This window comes from Toxotes jaculatrix, chromosome 22 (assembly GCF_017976425.1).
Source record: "Toxotes jaculatrix isolate fToxJac2 chromosome 22, fToxJac2.pri, whole genome shotgun sequence".
Taxonomy (NCBI): Eukaryota; Metazoa; Chordata; class Actinopteri; family Toxotidae; genus Toxotes; species Toxotes jaculatrix.
Window position 1 is genome coordinate 3,047,703 of NC_054415.1, and position 21,622 is coordinate 3,069,324.

At 44.0% G+C, this 21,622-nt stretch overlaps 1 protein-coding gene across 1 annotated transcript; it reads right to left on the bottom strand.

Annotated features, from left to right (window-relative positions):
- Positions 1 to 420: 420 nt before the first annotated feature.
- ntn4 (netrin 4) lies at positions 421 to 19,658 on the bottom strand. Its single transcript, XM_041030103.1, has 10 exons — positions 19,248 to 19,658; positions 17,318 to 17,871; positions 12,128 to 12,406; positions 8,023 to 8,149; positions 7,618 to 7,803; positions 3,166 to 3,379; positions 2,847 to 2,941; positions 2,514 to 2,582; positions 1,828 to 2,001; positions 421 to 1,631 (listed from the first exon to the last, which is right to left on the bottom strand). The coding sequence occupies exons 1-10, from the start codon at positions 19,291 to 19,293 to the stop codon at positions 1,492 to 1,494; spliced, it is 1,884 nt and encodes a 627-aa protein (XP_040886037.1). The 5' UTR covers positions 19,294 to 19,658; the 3' UTR covers positions 421 to 1,491.
- Positions 19,659 to 21,622: the final 1,964 nt, after the last annotated feature.

A 21,622-nucleotide genomic window follows, 5' to 3' on the forward strand; every position in this document is an offset into this window, starting at 1 on the left:
GGTCTACATTCTGTGGCGCTGTGTGAATGTAGGGGAGAGTGTTTTGGGAGCGAGAGTGATGGATGACTTAATATGAAAGGACACGCAGAAAGGAAAGGGAGGTGTGTGTGTGTGTGTGTGAGAAAGAGAGCAGGGTGATAAGGATATTTTTGTCCTATTTATGTAAAGTATTTCAAGGCCTGGGCAGTTATCAACTGTTGTTGAGAGTTATTGTTTGTGTGAGTGTGTCTGGGGATCATTCTGCTCTGCATCAAGGTTTCAGTGACGAGGAAAGATAGTGCAAGCTATTAAAGGATACAGCTTGTTCAGTCCTATGGGCATGATGTCCGTCAGCGATAATAAGATCCAGTTTAATTACTGGGATCTGGGAACGTCACTGAAAAAGAGTCAGACAAAAAGACAAAAAGCAAAACAGTGGGGGAAAGATGAACAATAATATTTATATTGATATATACAAATAATACTGTACAAGAGCACAAAGGAGGGAATAACAAGAATTTTCTGAATTCAGCAGTGGAGTGTAAAATGAGATGAATCAATATACAGTACGTAATGTATCATAAACATTGGAACGGCTGTTTCTGAACGTGTACACAAACCTAAAGAAAAGCTTAAGAGCTGGACTGAATCTGGACTGTGCTCGCAGTATACCGCTGCATTCAACCGCTCTCTCTCTCTCTCTCTCTCTCTCTCTCTCTCTCTCTAGCTCACATGCACACGCACATTTGCAAAAACAGGCATGCAAATACATTCACGTTTGGGCTAAAGCCCATTCACTCTGATTTCAACTCAGGCACACCTGGACTGGCTAAGATTTAACCACCTGTAGTGGCTTGTATGGCTTGTTCAGCGTCACTCTGGGTGCTCTGCAGCACGCACACACTGCTGCCTCTGTGAGTGTGTGTCCACTGTAAAGGAGCACATGGGAAAAGGGTGCACTCCATCCGCAGTCCATGTCAGGGATTATAGGTTTGTGAGTGTGTGTTGAATCTTCCTCTCTTTGTGTGTCCATATTCCCTCAGTCCATCTTAGGGTAAAGTGCTGCAGAGAGGAGGAAATTCAGTTTATTTGTGTTTTTTGTGTGTGTGTTTTAATGTGTGTCAAATGGTCCAGGGGCTGTTCAGTCACTCAGAATAGACAGCTCTTGGTCATAGTGCTGAATTCCTCAATTTCTTAAGCAACAGCAAAGGAAATGTTTGCTTGAATCCTACTTAAGATTGTAAGAGTGACAGTTTGCTCAGATGCGAGACAGATACGTCTTAACAAAATTACTTCCTGTGTGCTTTTAGCTTGTGCAGTCCACCACTAGCTTTATGCTCTTTATGCTCTCATTGGACAACAGCAGAGAATGGAGGTGTCCCCCAGAAATCTGTGCGATTCAATATTCCACCTCTGGAGGACAAGAAAACACAAATCCGCGGCTTTTGTTTTGTCAAAAACAGTCTCGTCAGTCCACGTGTCTGTCGGTCCTCCAGTGTCTTAACTGTCCGTCTACCAGTTGCAGTCTTTCTTAAGCAGTGTGAGGACTTTGCGTCCCAAGCTGGCTTTCCAGGGCTTGACGAAGCTCTTCATGTTGACCAGGAGGCGGCCCTGTTTACGGTCTGTGTGTCCCGCCACCAGGTACTCCACCCCTGAGGGAAATGAGGTCAAAGGTCAAGGACACTTTACTTAAGGGGGGTAATTTAAATTTAAAAAAAATTTAAGCAGGACATCTCCTTGTTCACTATGCCTGAGGATGTCTATATTCTATATTTCTAATTTCCCGCATAACAGTTTTAATAAAGTTAATCATAACTGAGTGTGTGTGTGCATGAACAAGTGTCTGACCTGGGTTGAGGATGGGGCAAGTGCAGCCCCGCGCGGTCCAGGACTCGGGGTAAAGGGTGACTCGACCTCGCTGTATCTTCACCTTGGTGTTCTGACTGAGCACCTTCTGAACTTTGACCTCCACCTCGGCGTGGGAGCCCTTATCGTGGGCAGACAGCACTTTAACCTTCAGCACTAAGAGTCAGGTAGAGGGTGAAGATGAATAAACATGTCTGTACACGTCAGGATCACCTGTTGCCAGGTTACCGGAGGAGTATATAGTTGTTTTATACACAAGAAGAAGGATTTACTGTCTTCTGCACAAAGTGAAACTCAGCTCGAAGTTATCAGGGCTGAAGCAGAAAGCTGACGTGGAACTGTGGAGGCTAACTTAGTGTGTGTTTGGTAGCTTTTTCTTAAATGATATTTTTAAGTTTGAGCTGAAATTCAGATCAGTTATGCTTTGTCCGGATGAGCTGGAGCAAAATTAATCACCCTGAATGTTGAACTAAGTTGGTCCAGACTGGAATATCCGTGATTATTGGGTGGATTTTCACAATATTTGGTGCAGACAAAATCTAAATTTTTAAATGGGACAAAGCTAAAAAAAGAAATAATGCCCAGCAGAAACCCAACTGATGAGGCACAGTGTGTGTGTGTGTGTGTGTGTGTGTGTGTGTGAGTGTGTGTGGAAGATGGGTTCTTACCATATGCATAATTCATGGTGCAGAAGAGTTTACTGTTGGTCAGTGTTTGCTCTTTGCACTCACACTTCTCTGCAGGGGACAAACACAGGCACAGATTTAATATTTGTAACATAACTGATATTGTGTGTGTGTGTGTGTGTGTGTGTGTGTGTGGTCTCAGGTACTGTACGTGGCGTCCTAAGAATGCAAGAACAGTGTGTGTGTCCAGTCAGGAATGTGCCTATGAAAGCTGCAGTTACATGGTGGTGGGGGGTCTAAGAGAAGGGACACTTGGAAACTATCCATGCGAGCACACACACACACACACACACATGCACAGTGGGTCTATCTCACCTGAGTAGTGGAGGGCAGAGAAGAGTTCGTCTGCTCTGAAGATCCTGACCGGCTCGCTGGAGTTTCCCTCTAAGTTGTACAGGTCCAGATCAGAGCTGCACAAATACATTTCAGCACCGTCACACACACATGGGAATGTGGGAATACAAATCTGTGCTAAACAAATGTACCATAGACCTGATTTTGCTGCTGACTGAGGAGGCATTAGCACACACACTTCAGAAACAGAAGAACTACTCAGCACGGTTTATACAACCTCTATGAATACTGAACAAATACGATGAAGTTCATTGTATTCAAGAAAACGTTTTTCACTCACCCAAACATACAGTCTCCAGTGAATGGATCACAGTCTCCTGCACAGTCACATGGACGGCAGCCATATTCATAGAAACCCCAGTATCCCACCATGCACCTGTCGCAGTGGGCTCCACCTACTCCCTGTTTGCAGATGCAGTTTCCGTTGGAGGGGTCACAGGGTGAGCCGTCAGCCAAGTGGAAGGGCATAGAGCCCAAGGGGTGACAGTTGCATGCTGGGAAAGGCAAAAGGTGAAATTAATTTAGATTTGTGACATCCAGAAATTAAACTTTGTGCACCACTGGATGTTTCCTCCTCGGTAAAGCCAAAGAAAAGAGCAAAGACAAAGAAAAAGTCATAGTGACAACTTTTTTTTTGTCACAGGAAGCCCCAAGATTTACAGATGTGGTTTTCTGGCATTTTTTTTCCTGTTTACATAACTGACAGTGGAGAGTAACACACACAATGTGAGACAGACAGATGATATGTGACAAAGTTAAATCAAACCAGGGACAGTGTGGTTAAATGGTATGTGTCTTTAACCACGGTCTCACCACACCACTCCAAAAAAATATGGTTTCAGTTTGAAGACACATCAACAGCACTGGTGTCAAACAGAGGCTAACATTCATCTCATCCATGGTCTGTGGTTGTGCCAAACTATCAGATTTAATTCTGATGATACTCTGGTGTTCTAAAAACTACATTTTTCAGTCTTGTAGTAGTGTCACTGAACTGAATATGAATCACTATCTTTCAAAAACCCCCTGAATTCAAGACTGCAAGACTTTTTGAAAGTCTTCAAAAGAGTCCAAAGGGCTTTCTAAGGTGACAGTTTGCTGACCTGCAAACTCTAATTTATCACCAGGTCTGGTGATAAATTAGAATTTCATCATTCATCAGTTGTTCTATTTGTCTGTCTGGTATTGTTGCAGGAGCTTGTAACACAAAGGCCTCTCTCTGTTTCTTATCACAGATTTCTCCCTCCCTCATGTCCCCTCTAATTGTGTGCTGATAGGGTGTTCTTTAAACAACCTCCAAAAACAATATACTACACACACACAGACACAGACACACACACACACGGTACATAACACCCACCCATGTTTCCACTAACAGTCTGAGAAAACTACTGTCTGCTGTCTTTCCACTGAGACCCGGAGCCTTCCAGGAGGAGGTGTCTTGCCTCCCCCATAAATCTGTTCCTATCTCGGGGCAGACAGGGGGGTGGGGGTGATGTGGTGAAGGACAAGTAGAAGACAAGGAGAGAGAAACATAGAGGGGGTGTTGTTTGGAGCCATTTCTCTTCTGTGTAATGATGCTTGAAGCCTTACTGGTAGTAAATGACTCTAACTACTTACTGTACATCCAGAGGTCTGTCTCTCTCTGCCCTCTCATTAAAGTTTGTTCAGTTCTTCCACACATGAAAACAGAATTATCACTCAATTAATCCTGTATGATTCAAAGTTTCTGCAGCTCATCCCTTTACCCACATTATTTTATTAAGCAAAAATAAAAACTATTCTCTGGCTCCAGCTTCTCAAATGTGAGTTTTTGCTGCTTTGACTTTTCTAATTGCAGATGCACCATAAATGCGGCTTTGCCCCGTGAGGACGAGGTCTCATCAGCCAACCTGAGCTCCAAACCAGACACTTTATCAGACGAATCGCCCGGAGCAGCAAAGATAAGATAAATCTTATCATACGACTGAACAGCGCAATATCCATAAAATCATAAAGATTTTACATTCAAAGACTTTATAGACCTGGGCATGCACAAAAGAACTCACACTTACAAATACTGGATATACACAAAATATTACAAGACAAGAGTTTCATTTACTGACAGAGCTTGTGTGTGTGTATCAGGCCCTATCTGTTTAGCTATTTGTTTAGCAATCAGCCTCCGCACGTTAATAATTATCAGAGATTACTGCACCACCTCTGTTCCACGTAAAGCTGAAACACGTGTGATGATGTCTTTAGTAAGGGTGTGTGTTTACAGAACTGCGTGAGAATTTATGGCCGTTCGAAGGGTCATCACACAAGGACTCCTATATGTAAATATATGTGTGTGCATATCGAAGAAAACTGTCAGCTGCAGCAGCTCTGACAATGAAAACTTTATGAGCGTGTGCTGAGACATGACAGGACACCTGCCTGAACAACCACAAAAAACACCCAGAGCAGATAAAAAAAAACCTGCACACACAACACACACACACAGTAACTTTCCCTTCTGCTAAAGTGTTTTGGTGTGTACGAGCTTGCGTGGAGCTTGACAGGAGTGTTTTCTTTCCCGGGCCCCTCGGAGCCTGGAATGAAAAAAATGTTCCTCACGATGGAGGGAAATTCCTCCATTGTCAGCGAGCAGCTACGGTGGGATTTCACAACCTGTACCTTCGTCTTAGGGGTTCTCCGAGCATGCCGTAGCTTCTTTTCGTTTTTTGTTTTTTATTTTATCTCAATCAGCCATCAGTGAGGATTGTTCACCCTCCGGTCTCTGTGGTTCCCCACTGGCGAGTTTAATGTGCAGTGAGTGAAATTTAAACCCTAATAAAAAATGTCTGGGAAACAAAATTGTAGTGGATCAATTTTCTATGACCTTATTAAAGATGGCAGCACAGCCAAACTTGGCACAGGAAGAAGAGACTGGGGAAGATACTGAAGAACAACAATGGGATGGGGCTGTAAATGAATGGCATCCTAATCTTGAACTGATGCTGAAGGACTCCAGGCAGAGATAATGATTTATACAGGAGCTGTCATAAAGGGGTTTGAGCAATAGTATGACTAATGCTGTAAGACAAATTGAAATGTCGACCTGATGATGGCGCTAAATGAAAAGTCAGAGGAGCCACAAAGTTTTTACAGATCATCCCGAGGGGATCATGAACGAGTGTACCAATGTTTTTATGACAATTCATCCAATGATCACTGACATATTTCACTCACGCCACAAAGATCAATCCTCATGAGGAAACAGATATTTCAGGACTCTGGACCAAGGGTTGCAGAATCATGGAAATCAGCACTGGACTGAAATTTATCAACACGTTGAATTCAGACTCTCAGGCTGCCAAGACCTGTTTGTGAGCCCATTCTAGGACCACACTGACAACAGACACTATGAATGTGCTGTATCACTCTCAACACTCTCAGTATATACCCACGCCTAATATTACTGTACTAACAGCACTGCTGAGCCTGAATACACTCTCACAGAGCTGCCAGAAAGTCTGTAGATTCTTTGCCTTGTTCTTCCCACATTATTTTATTTATTAATGGAGATATATATGGGTTGTTGGCCTGGAGGCTCAGAGAAATGTTTGTTTTTTTTTGTTGTAAAGGATCTCTTGATATTAAAAAAGTAAACAAAAACATGACAACACACCAACTCTAAGTGATAAAACTGGGCTAATAGCCAGCACATTCCTGCCTGTAGGTGTTTTGGAATGGTCTGGTGAAATTTGACAAGTGTTTTGTAATTCAATAAGATTGTCAGTGTGTGTGCATTAACACAGACACACACATGCACACACGCACACACAATGTAGTAGTCATGTGTGAGTGCACCATACCTGCAGGACTGAGCTCACTGGGTCAAATCTGAAAGATAATCAGAGGGAGAATGTAGCCACTGTGGTGTTTATGGATGACTATCTCATGTTTACTTAAGACCTGTTTCATCACCGGAGGGCAGCAAGCTGCTCGACCCACCTCCACCTACACACGCATACACACTCAGACTCAGAGAGGACCCTCACACACTTACAGCTACTACCAGTGATTACCCTGAAGCTACTCGAGCTCTGAGTCACGTATGAGAAATGGCAAAACAAGCCGGGGATGGACAAGCAGGGGTTGTGTGACGAGCTTTGAGTCAAGACGTAGGAATGTCGCCATCTGATGATTAACTATGGTGTAAACCTCGGATGGAGTGTGCTGTCACACACACACACACACACACACACACCTACACACACACACACACAGTGCAGTGCCAGGTGCCCATCAGGAATCAGTATTATCCAGCACGCCCCGGCTTGCGATCTCAGCCCTCGGCATTCCTTGGTATAATGAGAGCACTGTGCCAGTGTGGTGTGTATGAGGTTAATATCATGATTTACACCAGCAATGTTTTGTCAACACTGGTGTGATTAATTATACTTTATGACATTTTACAGTGTGTTCTACACATCGTGGTGAGTTTCAGGGTGACAGTTTGCCAGAAAGTTGGGTTTGGGGACGACACTGCATCTAACGGTTACCAGTGAAACTCCTGAAGGCCTAATGGAGTGAGTCATTTACTACTTTATATGTGGTCACTGTGATGAAACAACACCTTGGTAATAACAACCAATACTCTGCTTCTCATCTCCACTGCTTCAGCACCATCAACCATGTTGTTCACAGTAATGAGCAGCATGTACAGTGGGATATAACTGGTGTGTGTTTTGTTTGTGTATCTTACGTTTGCATGAGTCGGGGGCGGTGTGCGGTCGATGGGGGTCTCTGTAGAAGCCGGCCTTGCATTTCTGACACTGGCGTCCTTCTGTGTTGTGCAGACAGTCACACACGCCTCCGCTGCGCTGGCTGGACTCACGCCACGCCGACCAATCAAAATGGCAGCTCTGAGCATGTCCGTTGCACTTACACTCTGGGGTGAGAGGGAGGACATCAGTGCTGAACTGTGTGTGGGAAGCATTTAGTCTAACAGGACTGAAATTAGGCTTTTTGACCAGATTCTGTACATATTTGTATTAAAGGGATATTCCATGAATTATCAAAGCAGGACTGGTGATGACGGTTGCATGTTACATAACATCACATCACATTTCTGTGGCGGAAAAGGTGTCAGTGTGTTTGTTCGACTCACTCCGACATTCGTGCGGCGCCCCCGTCAATCCGTCAGCGGGCTGCCAGGGTCGGTCGTTGTAGAGAGGAGCGCAGCGCTCGCAGTGATCACCTGCAGTGTTGTGTCTGCACACACACTTCCCATGGACCTGAGAAAGAAAGAGAGAGAGAGAGAAAAAGAGTGGGCTCATTAGCAACAGGCAAAATGATAGACGACAGTACAAGGATGGAAAGATGGGAGGAACAAAGAGGTCAGTGTGATGGAGAGGAAAGTTTCCTGTGTGAGGACAAGCCTGTTGGAGGTGAAGAATTTACTCATCCTCTAGATTTCACACTCATCCTCACTATTTCTTCATCACTCCAACCTTTCCCATGACTCTCAGAGTTTCCTTTTTTCTCCTCTTCCTCTCCACTTCCTCTGATTTTCTTGTTTCCTCTTGTTCCGTCTCTTTCTCGTACTCCCTCGCTTGAAATTAGTGAATGGAGATCGATTGTTTGGCTTCATCTCTGGAAACAAGAACCGGGCCTCTGCTCTGAAAAGCCCGTGTGTGTATTTGTGTGTGTTTACGAGCGTGTGTGTGAGAAGAGTGCAAGTATGCAGCACTGAGAGCACAATAACAATCTCCTTGTCATTCCTGTGAGCTGGAATGCCATGCATGCTGGATAATGATTGAAGGAGGGGGTGGGCAAGGCATCTGAGGAAGCTCTTTATTTGTTTGCGTTACACTGTGCAACTGTAATGTAGGGCACACAATTATACAATCATTACAGAGGTAGACGCACACTCTACGCACGCATAGAAAATAACTGCGAACGCACAAAAACACACGCAAATTCTTGCACTGGTTTCCCACGGTGTGTGATGTGTCACTAACTCCTGAATGGCTCTGATTCACACACACACACAAACACACTGTACTGAACATAGAGATAAACACATCCACATGCTATCGGAACACCACAACCATAAACACCATGTCTTCTACCTGAACTGACCCCAGATCAGTCGTGCAGCATAGACAGACATATGATTGATTTTACACACATCATTTCAGTCACACTAATGGTGAGGGAGGGTGGGAGGCAATTGCATAAATGAGAGGTCCAGGCAAATAGGAGGCAGGAGAGCTAATGCCACACGTCTCAAAAATGAAAAAGACAAAGTAATTAATGAAAAAGTACGGAGAGGACAGAAAGGAGGGGCACGGAAAAAGAAAAAAAACCATGGACAGGGAGGAAGGAGAAGAAGGGGAAAAGGCCACAGCAGCAGCAGCATCTGGCTCGGGTCCAGACAGCTGGTATTTCAACCCATTTCACATGTTTACCATACCGTGATACGGGACAATTAACACATGTACACACTGAGAGCTGCACACACGCAATCAAGTATAGTCGGCCATAAAGAGGACACAGCAGGGCTGGACTGATATGGGCCTTCTAAGCTGCTGATAGTTGATGGATCAGTTCAGTATCACCAGCTTTTCCTGAGTCGAGCCAAGATATGTGGAATAGTGGTAGTAGTTTCTTAGTTTCTTAGTTTAATATTTTACATGTCATGGATTTGTTTCTGTGTAAGAAAGGCAGAGTAAGACAACACACACACACCCTGGCTGGACTAATTGCTGCAAACGCTGGCCCAGGATGTTATTATGTGTGTGTGTGTGTATGTTGGCTTTGTGGCTAACTAACAGACAGTGTAATCACCCTGAACCGCAAAACCCCATGGGGGGGGGTCCAGGAGCACAAAACAACAACAAACAAACAAACTGTTCCCTTCATCCCTGCTCACAGTGTCTGGGCAGTAATGACTCGAAGTATCAGGGCCACTTTCACTGCTGATTACTGCACACACACACACACACACACACACACACACACACACACACACACACACACACACACACACACACACACACACACACACACACTTCACACGCACAGCAGACTAAACAAACAAGACGTGTGTATCTGTACATGTATGAATTGAATAGAATAATCCTGCACTGCACGTTTATTGTATGCATAAAGAATTTAGCTTTAGGGGGTCACACACACACACTTATAAAGGGCCCCAAAATGCATAACCACACACGCCCTTCCCTTCCCTGAGTGATCAGTAATCTCTGCCCTCATCTCCTGCCTTGTGCTGCTCTGCTTGTTTGGGTTTTGCCAGAAACTGCGGCTCTGGGTCGAAACAGAGACAAAAAACACAAACTGCTGATAGGCGGGAAAAGGCACTTATATAACATCTGTGTGTTTACCGAAAGCTCCTGCGTGGCACACAGCAGAACGGCGCTCCGATGACCTGAGGTAATGTTGTGAGGACAGTTAAGAAGGATTTACTGTTCAAACAAAAGGTCCTGGGTGCAGTCAGACTAATGTTTGAGGCAGAAAATTAATATTAGCCACTTGGTTTCATATTCCACCCAAGTAAGCATTAAAATGATTTATTATTATCATTATTATTATTATTATTACCCTGCTGTGCAGAGGGGAGATTTACAGTCCTGTGGTTTAAAAACTGTTCCAGAGGATTTTCTACCCTCAAAAGAAGGAAATCCTCACAAAAACTCTTAGTAGAGCTACTTGGAATTTCTTGGCATGAAAACAGTGAGATTTAAAGATTTAAAGACCGTGTCCAATAAATTAGCTATCAACAGTTTCATTACAAAAACCCTTGTATGAGCAAAGAAAACACGTATAAATCGTCCTGTTCATTTATCATGTGAAATGCCAAACATTTTTCTCTGTTTCATGTCAGTATAAAATGTGAGCATTGGGGTTTTTTTTCCAGCTGCTTCCCAGAATCTGTTTGAATAACTGAAAAGATGACAGGTAAGGATTAACAATGAATGTGATAATAATCATTACCAGCCACAAACTGTACAACAAATACAGCTTCGACTAAACAGACCTGCATCATTTTAGATGTGGAAAACTGACTGATATCATAAGGCTTGTATCAGCTTTATATAACAGAGCCAAACCAAATGAAATGAGCCAATATATGGGCTGATAATATATATTAAGAGGTTTCTGATGAGATAGTTGACAACCAGTGACACTACTGTCCATCAGAGTCAGCGCTGACACATTTATTTTTCAACTGTAAAATAGTCATTTCAGTGCAAAAAAAGAAATTCACATTTTTCTAAACTCCTAAATATGATGTACTACCAGCCTCAAAAATGCAGTGTAAGTCAGGCTTTTGTTTACTATTGTTTATCTGTCTAAATGTCTTTGCTTACACAGATTGTAGAGGAAACTCCTTGTTGACTTTCACTTTCCCTGCCGAGCTTGGCCAATTGCTGATTGCAGCACAACAGCCACTCGGCTTCAAAGTCATCCAGCGTTTCTGTTTGTGGAGATGGCTGCGATAGGAGCCCAACTCTGAAGCCCTTTATATTTGATCTCCAGCATAAACTATGTCTGTTCACACCTTTATCAACACACATACATACATCAACACCATCATTAACCCTTAGTTGAGTTAATATCTCCATCTCTTGGGTTCGTTATCAGTGGAAAAGCAGCTGTTAGTCTGACCAGACAGAGCCAGAAGAACAGAGGAAACAGGAAAAAGAAAGGTGATCCCCTCCACCCCTCCTTTAGTCTGTTATTAAGACAACTGCCAACACAAAGTGAACAAGCCGTTAAGTCTGCGACTATCGAGCCTACGATCTTGATTTCCTTAGAACAAGTGAAAAACCTGCCCGTGGGGAGGGATTACTTCATGATAATTATCAAAATGAATGTTAAAGAATGTTAAGAACACAGCCAGAATTCATACACACAGATAAAACAGACTGTATGGACGGTTAACATGGTGAACTGGGTAATAAATAGAGAGTGAAACTGAACTAAAGTCCAGAGGAGACTGAGGGCTGAGTCATACTATAAGCGAATAGGTTCGTGGAAACTATACAGTATACCATTAACAGTTAGACATTTGGCAAAATAATCTAAACTCAAGGTCCATACGCAGATGAAGACTATGAGCAAGTATATGGACTTTGGGCTAATAGCTATTTCATATATTATATTTTTAGACTTGGCAGTGAATGTTACTATTTTTATGGTGAACAAATGCACTCTAAAACACATAATGATCACTGCTCCTCTCTTACCACGTGGTTGGTCCGGTCTCTAATGGGCTGGTATCCCGGTGCAGGAATACACTGCTCAGCGTGTCCGTTACAGAAGCAGCTTCCCTTCACTATCAGGTCATAGATGGCAAAGTGTTGGGTGGGAAGAGCTTCACGTGCGGAGGCAAGGTCTTTGGCCTGGCAGGGACACGACTGGAGCTTCAGCAGCCGAATGCGGATGTTGGTCACCCTCAGTTGCTGCTGACCCTCCACCCCGAACGGATCCAAGGACTCCCACTTTGGGAGTGTTCGGTAGATCACCTGTTGGTCAAAGACGGAGAGAGAGAGAGAAAGAGACTGTGTTAAATTCTGGTTGCACTTTACATAAAACAACAAATGTTTAACACAGTAAAAGAAGCTAATTTAGGCTTTTAATCTGGTGTGACTGCAGGGACAGAAACAGGAGTAACCATCTTGGAACAATGAGTGAACATTTCCAAGCTGGAATAACAGGAGGTTTTCCTGTTCTGCATCAGTGGCTTTTGATGTGCACTTTTTATAGTTATTAAACATATTCAATAATATTTTATTAAACTTTCTATGCCTTGTAGACATGAAGAGGCTGATTGTTAGTTGCTGCCTTACTTGCCCCAGGGTATTTATGGTTTTCTGTCACATTGGCTTACTTTTGCTTCATGTCTTGACTTACGGAACAGGGTAGTAAAGTTCTTAATAGCTCAAGAGAGCAGATGAGACACTCTTCTCTGTTGCAGCTCCAGTTCATGATTTAAAGCGATTAGACGGATATATTCAGAGGCACAATCAGGTTCATTGATGCAGCTCATGTCACTGCATCTGTCATGTGAATGGGGTTTGTTTTGGTATTATTTGTGCTCTAAACTCTGACCCTACGCCCTGCAATCATTGACCATATCCTCACATGACCATGAGGGCGCTGGATGTCCTTAAATTAGTGCACCAACCCCCCCAACCCTGTCTGGTCCCTGGACATCTTTCAAATCGAAGACCCCTTTGTGGGCTGCCATTGCCATGGTTACTGCTGCCACTAGCAACCAACACCGCTGCTGTTGTCAGGGTGAAAAAGTTGGTGTCTGCCCCAACTCTCACTGTGAGACAAATGTGTGTGTTTGCAGTGTGTCTCTTTACCAAAGTGTGTGTCACTGGCTAGCTGTCAGTAATATCATTGGGTGTGTGGTGTGTGTGTTTATGTGCGTGAGTGAGTGTTTTCTTTGGTTGAAGCTTTGGTTTGGATGCAAGCAAAGCCCCCATGCGGCTCCCTGATTGGCTGGATGACTGGCTGAGAGTGTGATGGGAGGGGCACTATTAATTTCCCTGTTGTTGGAAAAGGTCACAGGGTCACAGCATTGTGATCTGCAATTAAGAGAACACGACAAATAGGACGAGGGGCGCCAGTCCGCAGGAGAGCACGGAGAGCAGGGCCAGACAAAGACGGGGACGGAGATGCAGCTTCACATAACTCAGGGCCGGACAAAAGGCCAGCGACAGCCCGGCGACACCACAGCAACACCAGCACGCACACACAACCACACTGGCATGCACACGAACACACACTGACAAAATCACATCAGTGTCATGGATTCCTTTACACAACACAAATTCCACAAGAGTCCTTCATGGAGCTTCTACTACACAAGCATGTCTCAAAGGTTTCCTCTGAATGTGGAGACTAAATACTTGGGCTCGCAAATATGCTGATGACACCCATGTTTATTTTAATCTATGCACTGAACTATAAGTGTGGGGAATCTTTAAAGGATTTCAGGGCAGCAAGCAAGATGAAAAACAGTTTAATGTAGGATGTATCATTGTAGCTCATTTTTAATCTAAAACAATGAATACCGGAATAAAACTGTGGTGAAAATGTGATTAAAGTAAAACAGTCTTTTAGCCTAGCTTAACTATTTTAAAGGACCACAGTACACGTTCAGCTTCTTATTTGCAATGTGTGCAATTGTGTGTTCTTACAGCAGAAAACTTTTGGATGCATAAATAAAAATAAAATGGCTTGTTGGGCAACACCTGCTATTAAAATATGCAACAAATTTCAGGCCAAACGAGCCACTTTTTAATCTGTGGGTTCACTGTGGGCCATGTGTCCACTCATAATCTTTCTTCCTGTTTCAGACTGAAAAATAAAGTAAGTCTGGCTTTCACAGGCCTAATTCCATCAAAGCACTGTGGACTGTAATCTGGTAAACAGGCACAATGGGCATTGATGGAGGGAGAAAGACAGAGAGGGAAACAGAGAGGGGGGATGGGTGTCTAGCCAACAGTACCAACATCCATCAGAGCAACGGCACTTCCTTCCCGGCCGACAGACGGAGAGCCGACTGTATGTGTTTATCTGAAAGGGTATGGACGAGTGTGTGTGCATGAGTGCGTGCTCTAGGAACTGTGGAAAAGAAAAAGAAAATGTGTGTGTGTGTGTTGGCTGCTCTGCCTCACTCTCTTCCCTAAGGAGGTCAGTCTCTACAACAAACACTCACATTCTTCCAGCCCAGCTGACCTCATAAATAAGACAAGGAGCCCTACACACACACACACACACACACACACACACACACACACACACACACACACACACACACACACACACCACCTTTTCCCCACATTACAGGTGAACACGAAAAGCTTTCAGTGCAAGAGATGACTTGCTTTCATGTCTACAGGAGAAAGACGAGAGGCAGAAAACTGAGAAGCCTGTAATCGCTTCCAGCTACAAACACCCGCCCCCCATCACTGCTCTCACTTATCTGATCATGGAAGCTCACTCACATGCAACCCAACATGCTTTAATACACACTTAAGAAAGATATAAATCACCGTGTTAACCTGAGTAAATTTTAAAGTTCTAAGTCAGGTGATGTGTCTTTAATATACTTTGCTTTAATACTTCAATACACTACAGCGGAGACAAAGTCTTCTTTGGTGTTATTGACTGATAAGTGACTGAAATGATCAGGAATTTTTTTTGTCTGGTCTGTTTAGGGCTGAGTGACAGTAAGTTTTATGTAAAAGGTGTTGATTTTTTTGATTGGATGCTCATTTCCATTTTAATTTATCATGACAACGATACAAACACCGTCTGGTGACAAAGACCAAGCTGAAAGTTCTGGAAAATATCCAGTAAGAGGATCTTGTGGCTACAATGTTCTGTAAAACTGTTATTGCAGTTTGCTATTGCTGAACTACAGCAGGTGCACGTCCATGCTTGTAGACGCTCATCATTTTTGTACATGAAATTCAGAGGAAGTGAGACCTACAGCCCTAAAACACACAGTGTTCGGTTTTGTTGTCAACTTGCACAGGCCAGAGACAATCACAACAAAAACACACAGGAGCAGAAAAAGCGTGAACAGCTGAGCAGTAGCAGCAGCTGGTCTGTCAGAGCGCTACTTGACCTCTTTTAACCTCTGGGTCATCAGATGAGGGGTTAAAGGGCAAAGGTCATGCTCCTAGCACAGGTGGCTGAAGCTAACGTGAAGCACAGTCAGAAAGAGACAGAAAAGAAGGAAAACAAGTTGCTATTTTCACACCTTCATGAACAAAAGGTTCAGAGCTGCAACAATAGATCAATTAATCAGTTATTTTTTCAGGAAAATCACCAAAGATTTGCTGGTTTCAGCTTCTTAAAAATGAGACATCACTTTGAACTCTGGGGAACCGCAACAGACAGGAGTATATAGAGAAAGATTCATGATCCTGCAGCAGAATAAGTCCATAACAGCTGTCAGAAAAGGAGTAGCAGCAGGGAGAGCCCGTCAGAGAGGGAGTAAACACACATTACACATGAGAGCGCTGCAGGGAGTCCAGAGCAGCACCACGCTTGGCATGTGCCCCCACACACATCTGCAGAGCAGCTCCCGACACACACGGCTTCAATTAAACATCAGTGGACTTCAGGAAGCCCTCTCGTGCTACAGTCAGAGTACGCCAATTAAACACTCACTCATGCACATACACACACACTCACAGATCTTCCCCCACCTGGCTGCTCTCTGCTTTTATTCTGCTCAGCGTGCTAAGTACGCCCTATGACTCTTGCATGTTGCGTGACTTACTGCAGAAGGAACTGAAGTTGTTCCAGAGGGAGGGGTAATGATGGAGAGGTGCACTTGAAATCTTGGAAAAGCGTGAGCGACTGTCTGTCCCGTGGCGTGGTTTACCTGTCATCCATGGCGTGTATAATATGACATCATTAGCGCTTCATTCACAGAGGACGGAAAAGCTGCCCACTGAACAGGAAACTCTCACCGCCACCCCCCTCCGGCGGTTCACTGCAGGTGCGTTATCTGCCCTCTTTTCCACCAGCGTTAACCTGCTCTCTGAGCAATCTGACTGCGAGTTTGGGCTGAGAGAAAAAGAGGGAATTCGACCAAGACTCGATACAAATCTGATCATCAAAGCTGAATCCAGAAGGTACAGTGGGCCCAAATGGTGAGAGGCAAGTCAAGGAGTTTACTGTTGCTGCTGTCAAATAATTCCGGAGGAATTCGTGTGCAGCAAACTGTGTTTTAAGAAGGAAAGAAAAAGTGGGATTTTACAGTGTCTACGCTAAAACTTTTTGACCTATTGTAGCGTCCCTGGTTAGCCTAAGGGCTAAGACACTGACCATCAACGGCAAATTTCTTGTCATCTCTCCACTACTGTCTCTTCTAAAGGGATCAAAATACTTGGAAAAAAACGTCCCATAGTTTGGTTTGTCTGTCAGAAACGCAACAGGAGAGGAGCAGCTGATGGTTTTCTTTATAGTGCAGCCAAACAAACAAGGGAATCATTGCATTGTGTTGTTTTAATACAGAAGACTAAAAAAGACAATCAACGGCACAATCTGTCATTGAAATACGGAAACCCACGACTGAATGCTGTCTTTCATGTTGCATGATTTGTGCCGTGTACCAGCCTTTGTCTGATGCACAATGTCCAGTACGTGCATGAACCATTTCCTGTGGATCCCATGTGGGTATATTTGCAGTTTGAATGCTGTGTGGGAAAGGTGGACTCCACCAACAAAAAGCTATTATAAAGAGAATCTAAATACAATGAATGGCCATTGTCACTGAAGAATGTTGTACATTGTACAGACTGACAAACATGACTTCAAACAGATTCTAATAGCTGCATTTAATATGATAAACGTGCATCAGCCTTCACACAGTGTGGACTAAAAACACAGAGCCTCCTCCTCACCTCTCCACGGTTGCAGGGATAAGCCCCTGAGTATTTAGATGTGCAGGTGGCCCCGTCCCGGCCTACTCCTGCCTTTCCCTCCTCCAGCCCGAAGGTGTCACTGCAGTTGCTGGCGTAGTACTGCAGCATCCTCCACGTTCGCCCAAAGTCCTGTGACCGCTCCAGGGTCATGGCAGCAGGCCTCGGCGAGCGAAACACAATGATGAGATGCGTGAAGTAGAATTCAGCCTCCAGGTCCAGCTGCACCGTCTCAGACTCCACCCCCTCAGCTGACTGCCACCAGGTGTTTGGGTGACGGAAAGAGGAGTCAGACATGGCCCCGGCCAGATGGGACAGGAGAGGCAGGCCGGCGTTGCACTTGGCGCATTTGGCGGCACTACAGGCCAGGTTGGCGTTGGGGTCTGAATAGGAGCAGTAGAGCTCGGTGCCGTTGTTGCCACAGACGGTCTGGGTCAGGACCCGGCGACCCAGGGCTAAGTTACCCATGCGGGGGTTGCAGGCCCGGTTCTCACAGCGAGGGGCCACACCTGCACGAAACACCTCCGCTGATAGAGCTGAATGGATGGAGAGATAAAGAAAGAAAAGTTTACACGTGTACTTAGCAAATGTGGGCTGTGGTGGCGTAACAGCTTTCTGGAGAAAAGAAAAAAGAGAGAAAGGATGGGTGTCAGGTGGATACGGCAAGGTGTGGCCCTCATTATACCTGCTGCTCTGAATAAATACACAGATTTCACTGTCATCCTTTTCAGTGGAACTATTTCTATAGTAGAAAGAAAAAAGGACTGTTATAGAGGAGGAGTACATTTCTTAAATGTACATTAAACCTGCAAGACTGAATGGCATCAGAGATATGTGATTATTTTGTTGTAATTTGGGTGAACTGACATTTTAAAGTCCAAATTTTAAGAATTCTAAGTTGTGGTAACAGAGTGTGTGTGAGTGAGTGGGCGAGCTGAGAGTAAGAGTGACTCAGTGTGAGTGTGTACATAAGTCAAGCGATTTACCTTGATCGGAAATGTTATGCAAAAAGGGATAATAGAGGCATTGTGCACCTGCCTGCTGCAGACTGCAGCCAGCATGGACTCTGACACAGATAAAGTTTGGCAGCTCGAGGAGGATGAGCAGCATTCAGACGCCTTCCAGACGCTTTGCAAACGCCCGAGGGGCCACAGTGTCATCTTCCTACGTGGATTTATTATCTTAAACCTGGAGCTCTCTTTGTTTTTCATGTCAAAGGCCTCACAGATGGACTCTTATTATTAAACCTGAGAGCTGAATTAATTTTAAAGGAACCTTTTCTGTTAAGCTGGAGCTCATGCTGAATTACATAACTGTCTGTAGGTGAGGGGGTCATGAGAGGAAGACTGAAAACTTTAAACTGTATGATCATATTCATTCTCCCACTGTGATAATTAATACAGTGTAAGTAGTTTAATATAACATAATTTTACTTTCAGTCACTTGCTGAGAGAGTAAAATTATGATATATTAAACTATCTTCAATTCACAGGAGCTTGAAGATCCTTAATTTGTAAACCACTTATCTAGATGTAAATCAAAATACAACTCACAACTCTCATGGTTTTCAATACCAAACTTCCATCCAAATTTGTAAAAGTTAACAACAACGACACTCAGACACATTCTTTATTATTCTGTTATTCCAAGACGTTATTATGGAAACTGGAGTTTAATATTTTAGCTCATTATTCTAAAATAAATTTTAAACTTTTAATATATGTGTGTTCACGAGTCAGAATTCCAAAGTAAAAACTCTACCAGTCAGACGTTAAATTGGCTAAAAATCTAAGGGAGTTCTGCACTGATGCACTTGCCCCAGAGCAGCAACAGCACATTGTTGCACCAGTAACAGTAACTCAACAATAAGGATGTTCAGTGTAAAAAAACAAAACAAACACAAAACACTCACCTGCATCTGACAACAAGGCCAGGCTGAAGACAAATGAAATCAACATATCTCCTTAGTGTAGGAATAATCCAAAATATGAGAGAGGAGAGAGAAAACTGAACCAGAAAATCCGCTAAGTTATTCAGATATTAAGTATGCAAGGGTCTCATCCACGATGGCAAAAAAAAGACAAGTGCGCAGATTCAGATCCAGTGAGGACTTTCTCTTTCACTCAGTTGCGATCCCGTAAGGCGATAAAAACTCAATCGGAGGAAAAAACAACATGATCCCGGCCTGTGTGTGATGTCCCGCTGTGGAAGCAAAAGAGCCGAAGAGGGGAAGAAGTGCGCGGGTCTGCCCAGCTCGTCTGCTGCTTCGGGACCTGCAGCGTGTTTCATTTCCCCACAGTGTGAGCCCGCTGCCCGCTCTGCCCCGCAGATATATTCCTAAGGAGCGCAGGGAGACTGGGAGCTGGTGTAGTGACAGCGCTGTGCAGCAGCTCCGCCTCTCCTCCGCATGTTTTTTTTACTCCCCTGACTTAAAGGAACATTCTAGTTTGTGCGGAACTGGCATAGATGGAGCGCACAGCCTGATCCTCGCACCAGGGGGCTCCCGGCATAAGGGTCCCGGATCTCCAGGGAGCCTTACTGAGGAGTTCAGGGAGTCTAACCAGACACTTCCAACTGATGCAGAGGATTATAGGTGTCTGATGAGAGGTTTTACTCCGTCCAGCAGCTGAACTTCACTGTTTGGGATATTATTGTACGTAGGCAGAGTTTTTAGTTGTACTCAGATTTGTGCTGTTACTTCTTCACCTCTACATTCATTTTACAGGAATAGTTAAATAATTTTGATTTTACATACAAAACACATGATCAACTCGTAAAATATGATGCATTGTTAACATAACATAACATAATATAACATAAAGGCCCTGCAAACCCTCACAGGGGCTTTCAGTTCTGAGGTCAGTTGGACCTGCACTGGGTGGAGTTGTACCAAGTTATCTAGAGATTTACATGAAGTTTTGATCTTGATTTACAAGACAATAACTCAGACAAGACAATAACTGAGCTCCCACCTCATCATGTAGAATGGCCCCTTTTAGAGTGTTATTATATTTTTTTGATTGTTAGGTGATGCATTAATGTGTAGACAGCATTTCAGTGCCCCAACTGGCTGATGGAAGTAACTGCAACTACACACTTCTATTTCCTCTGAGATGACATGGAGTAGAAGTATAAAGTAGCATAATGTGGAAATAAATACAGTTTTGTCACTTGAGTGCATTTTAAAGTACTTTCCATCTCTGGTCATATTAATACCAGTGGTCCATGACATGACAAAGTCTGGGACGCCCTGTACAGACCACGTGGAGTCTGATAAGCGTGTGCTCATATCCACATTTCTGACTAATTAGCTTTGGATGGAGAAACTGCACATACGCAAACACAAAGAGATGCTGGAAGAGCTGCTGACGCACTTCGAATTACACCGATTGGTCACTCGGCTGAAGCCGTCTGCAGCCTTTGTTGATAACATTGTTGGTGTCCATACAAAACCACTGAAATATGCAAGCCAGTAAATTGCAAGCTTTTTAATTCCGGCTCTGCTTTCCACATGACTGTCTGTTCCCAACAATGGCTGTCTGCGGGCCCATAAAAAGAAGAGAGGGACAAGATAAAGACTCAGGAGCAATTTTACGCTTTAACACAAGCTTTGAACTACCACACCTTAGATTATGGTAATGACAAACTTAGGTTTGTGCTCCAGCCCACATGAACAATATGAGACCGGCGTGTGCAGGCTGCCGTTTGCCTCTTCCCCCCCCATGCTGAGTAATGGTACAAAAAAAGAGAAGCATTTCTGGTAGGACTGAAAACTCTTCTTTCCGCCCGGGCCCATTTGGGTCAAGCTCCACTGAACACAGCATGGCTTTGGCTTCTCTGTCTGCTGTGTAATCGGACCATGACCTGCTTTCTGTGCATCTGACCCATGTCCAATAAGCAGTGAGCCAAATGAAACTATCTCACCTGTTCACTTTGTTCTGTCTGTCCTGATTCACTCACTGGTCCTGCTCTTTGGGAAGAAGAAAGCTGTGCTCTCTCTCAGAGATTTAAACTCTTTTAAATCTCCTGTTTCCAGTTTTTATGCTAAGCTAAGCTAATTGCCCGCTGGCTGTAGCTTCATACAGCGAACAGGGATGAGAGTCTGTGGTCACTGTTCATTTCTTTGTGATCATTTTTGCATCTCTTCCTTTTTGTCTCTTTGTGGCTGACATTTGCTTTCATGTTAATCCATCCAATGGTCGTTGGGACGTTTCACACAGTTGTTAAGGTTTATGAGTTCATCAACTCCTCAGGCCTGTTCAGTGTTAACTCTTGTCTCTCAGCTCC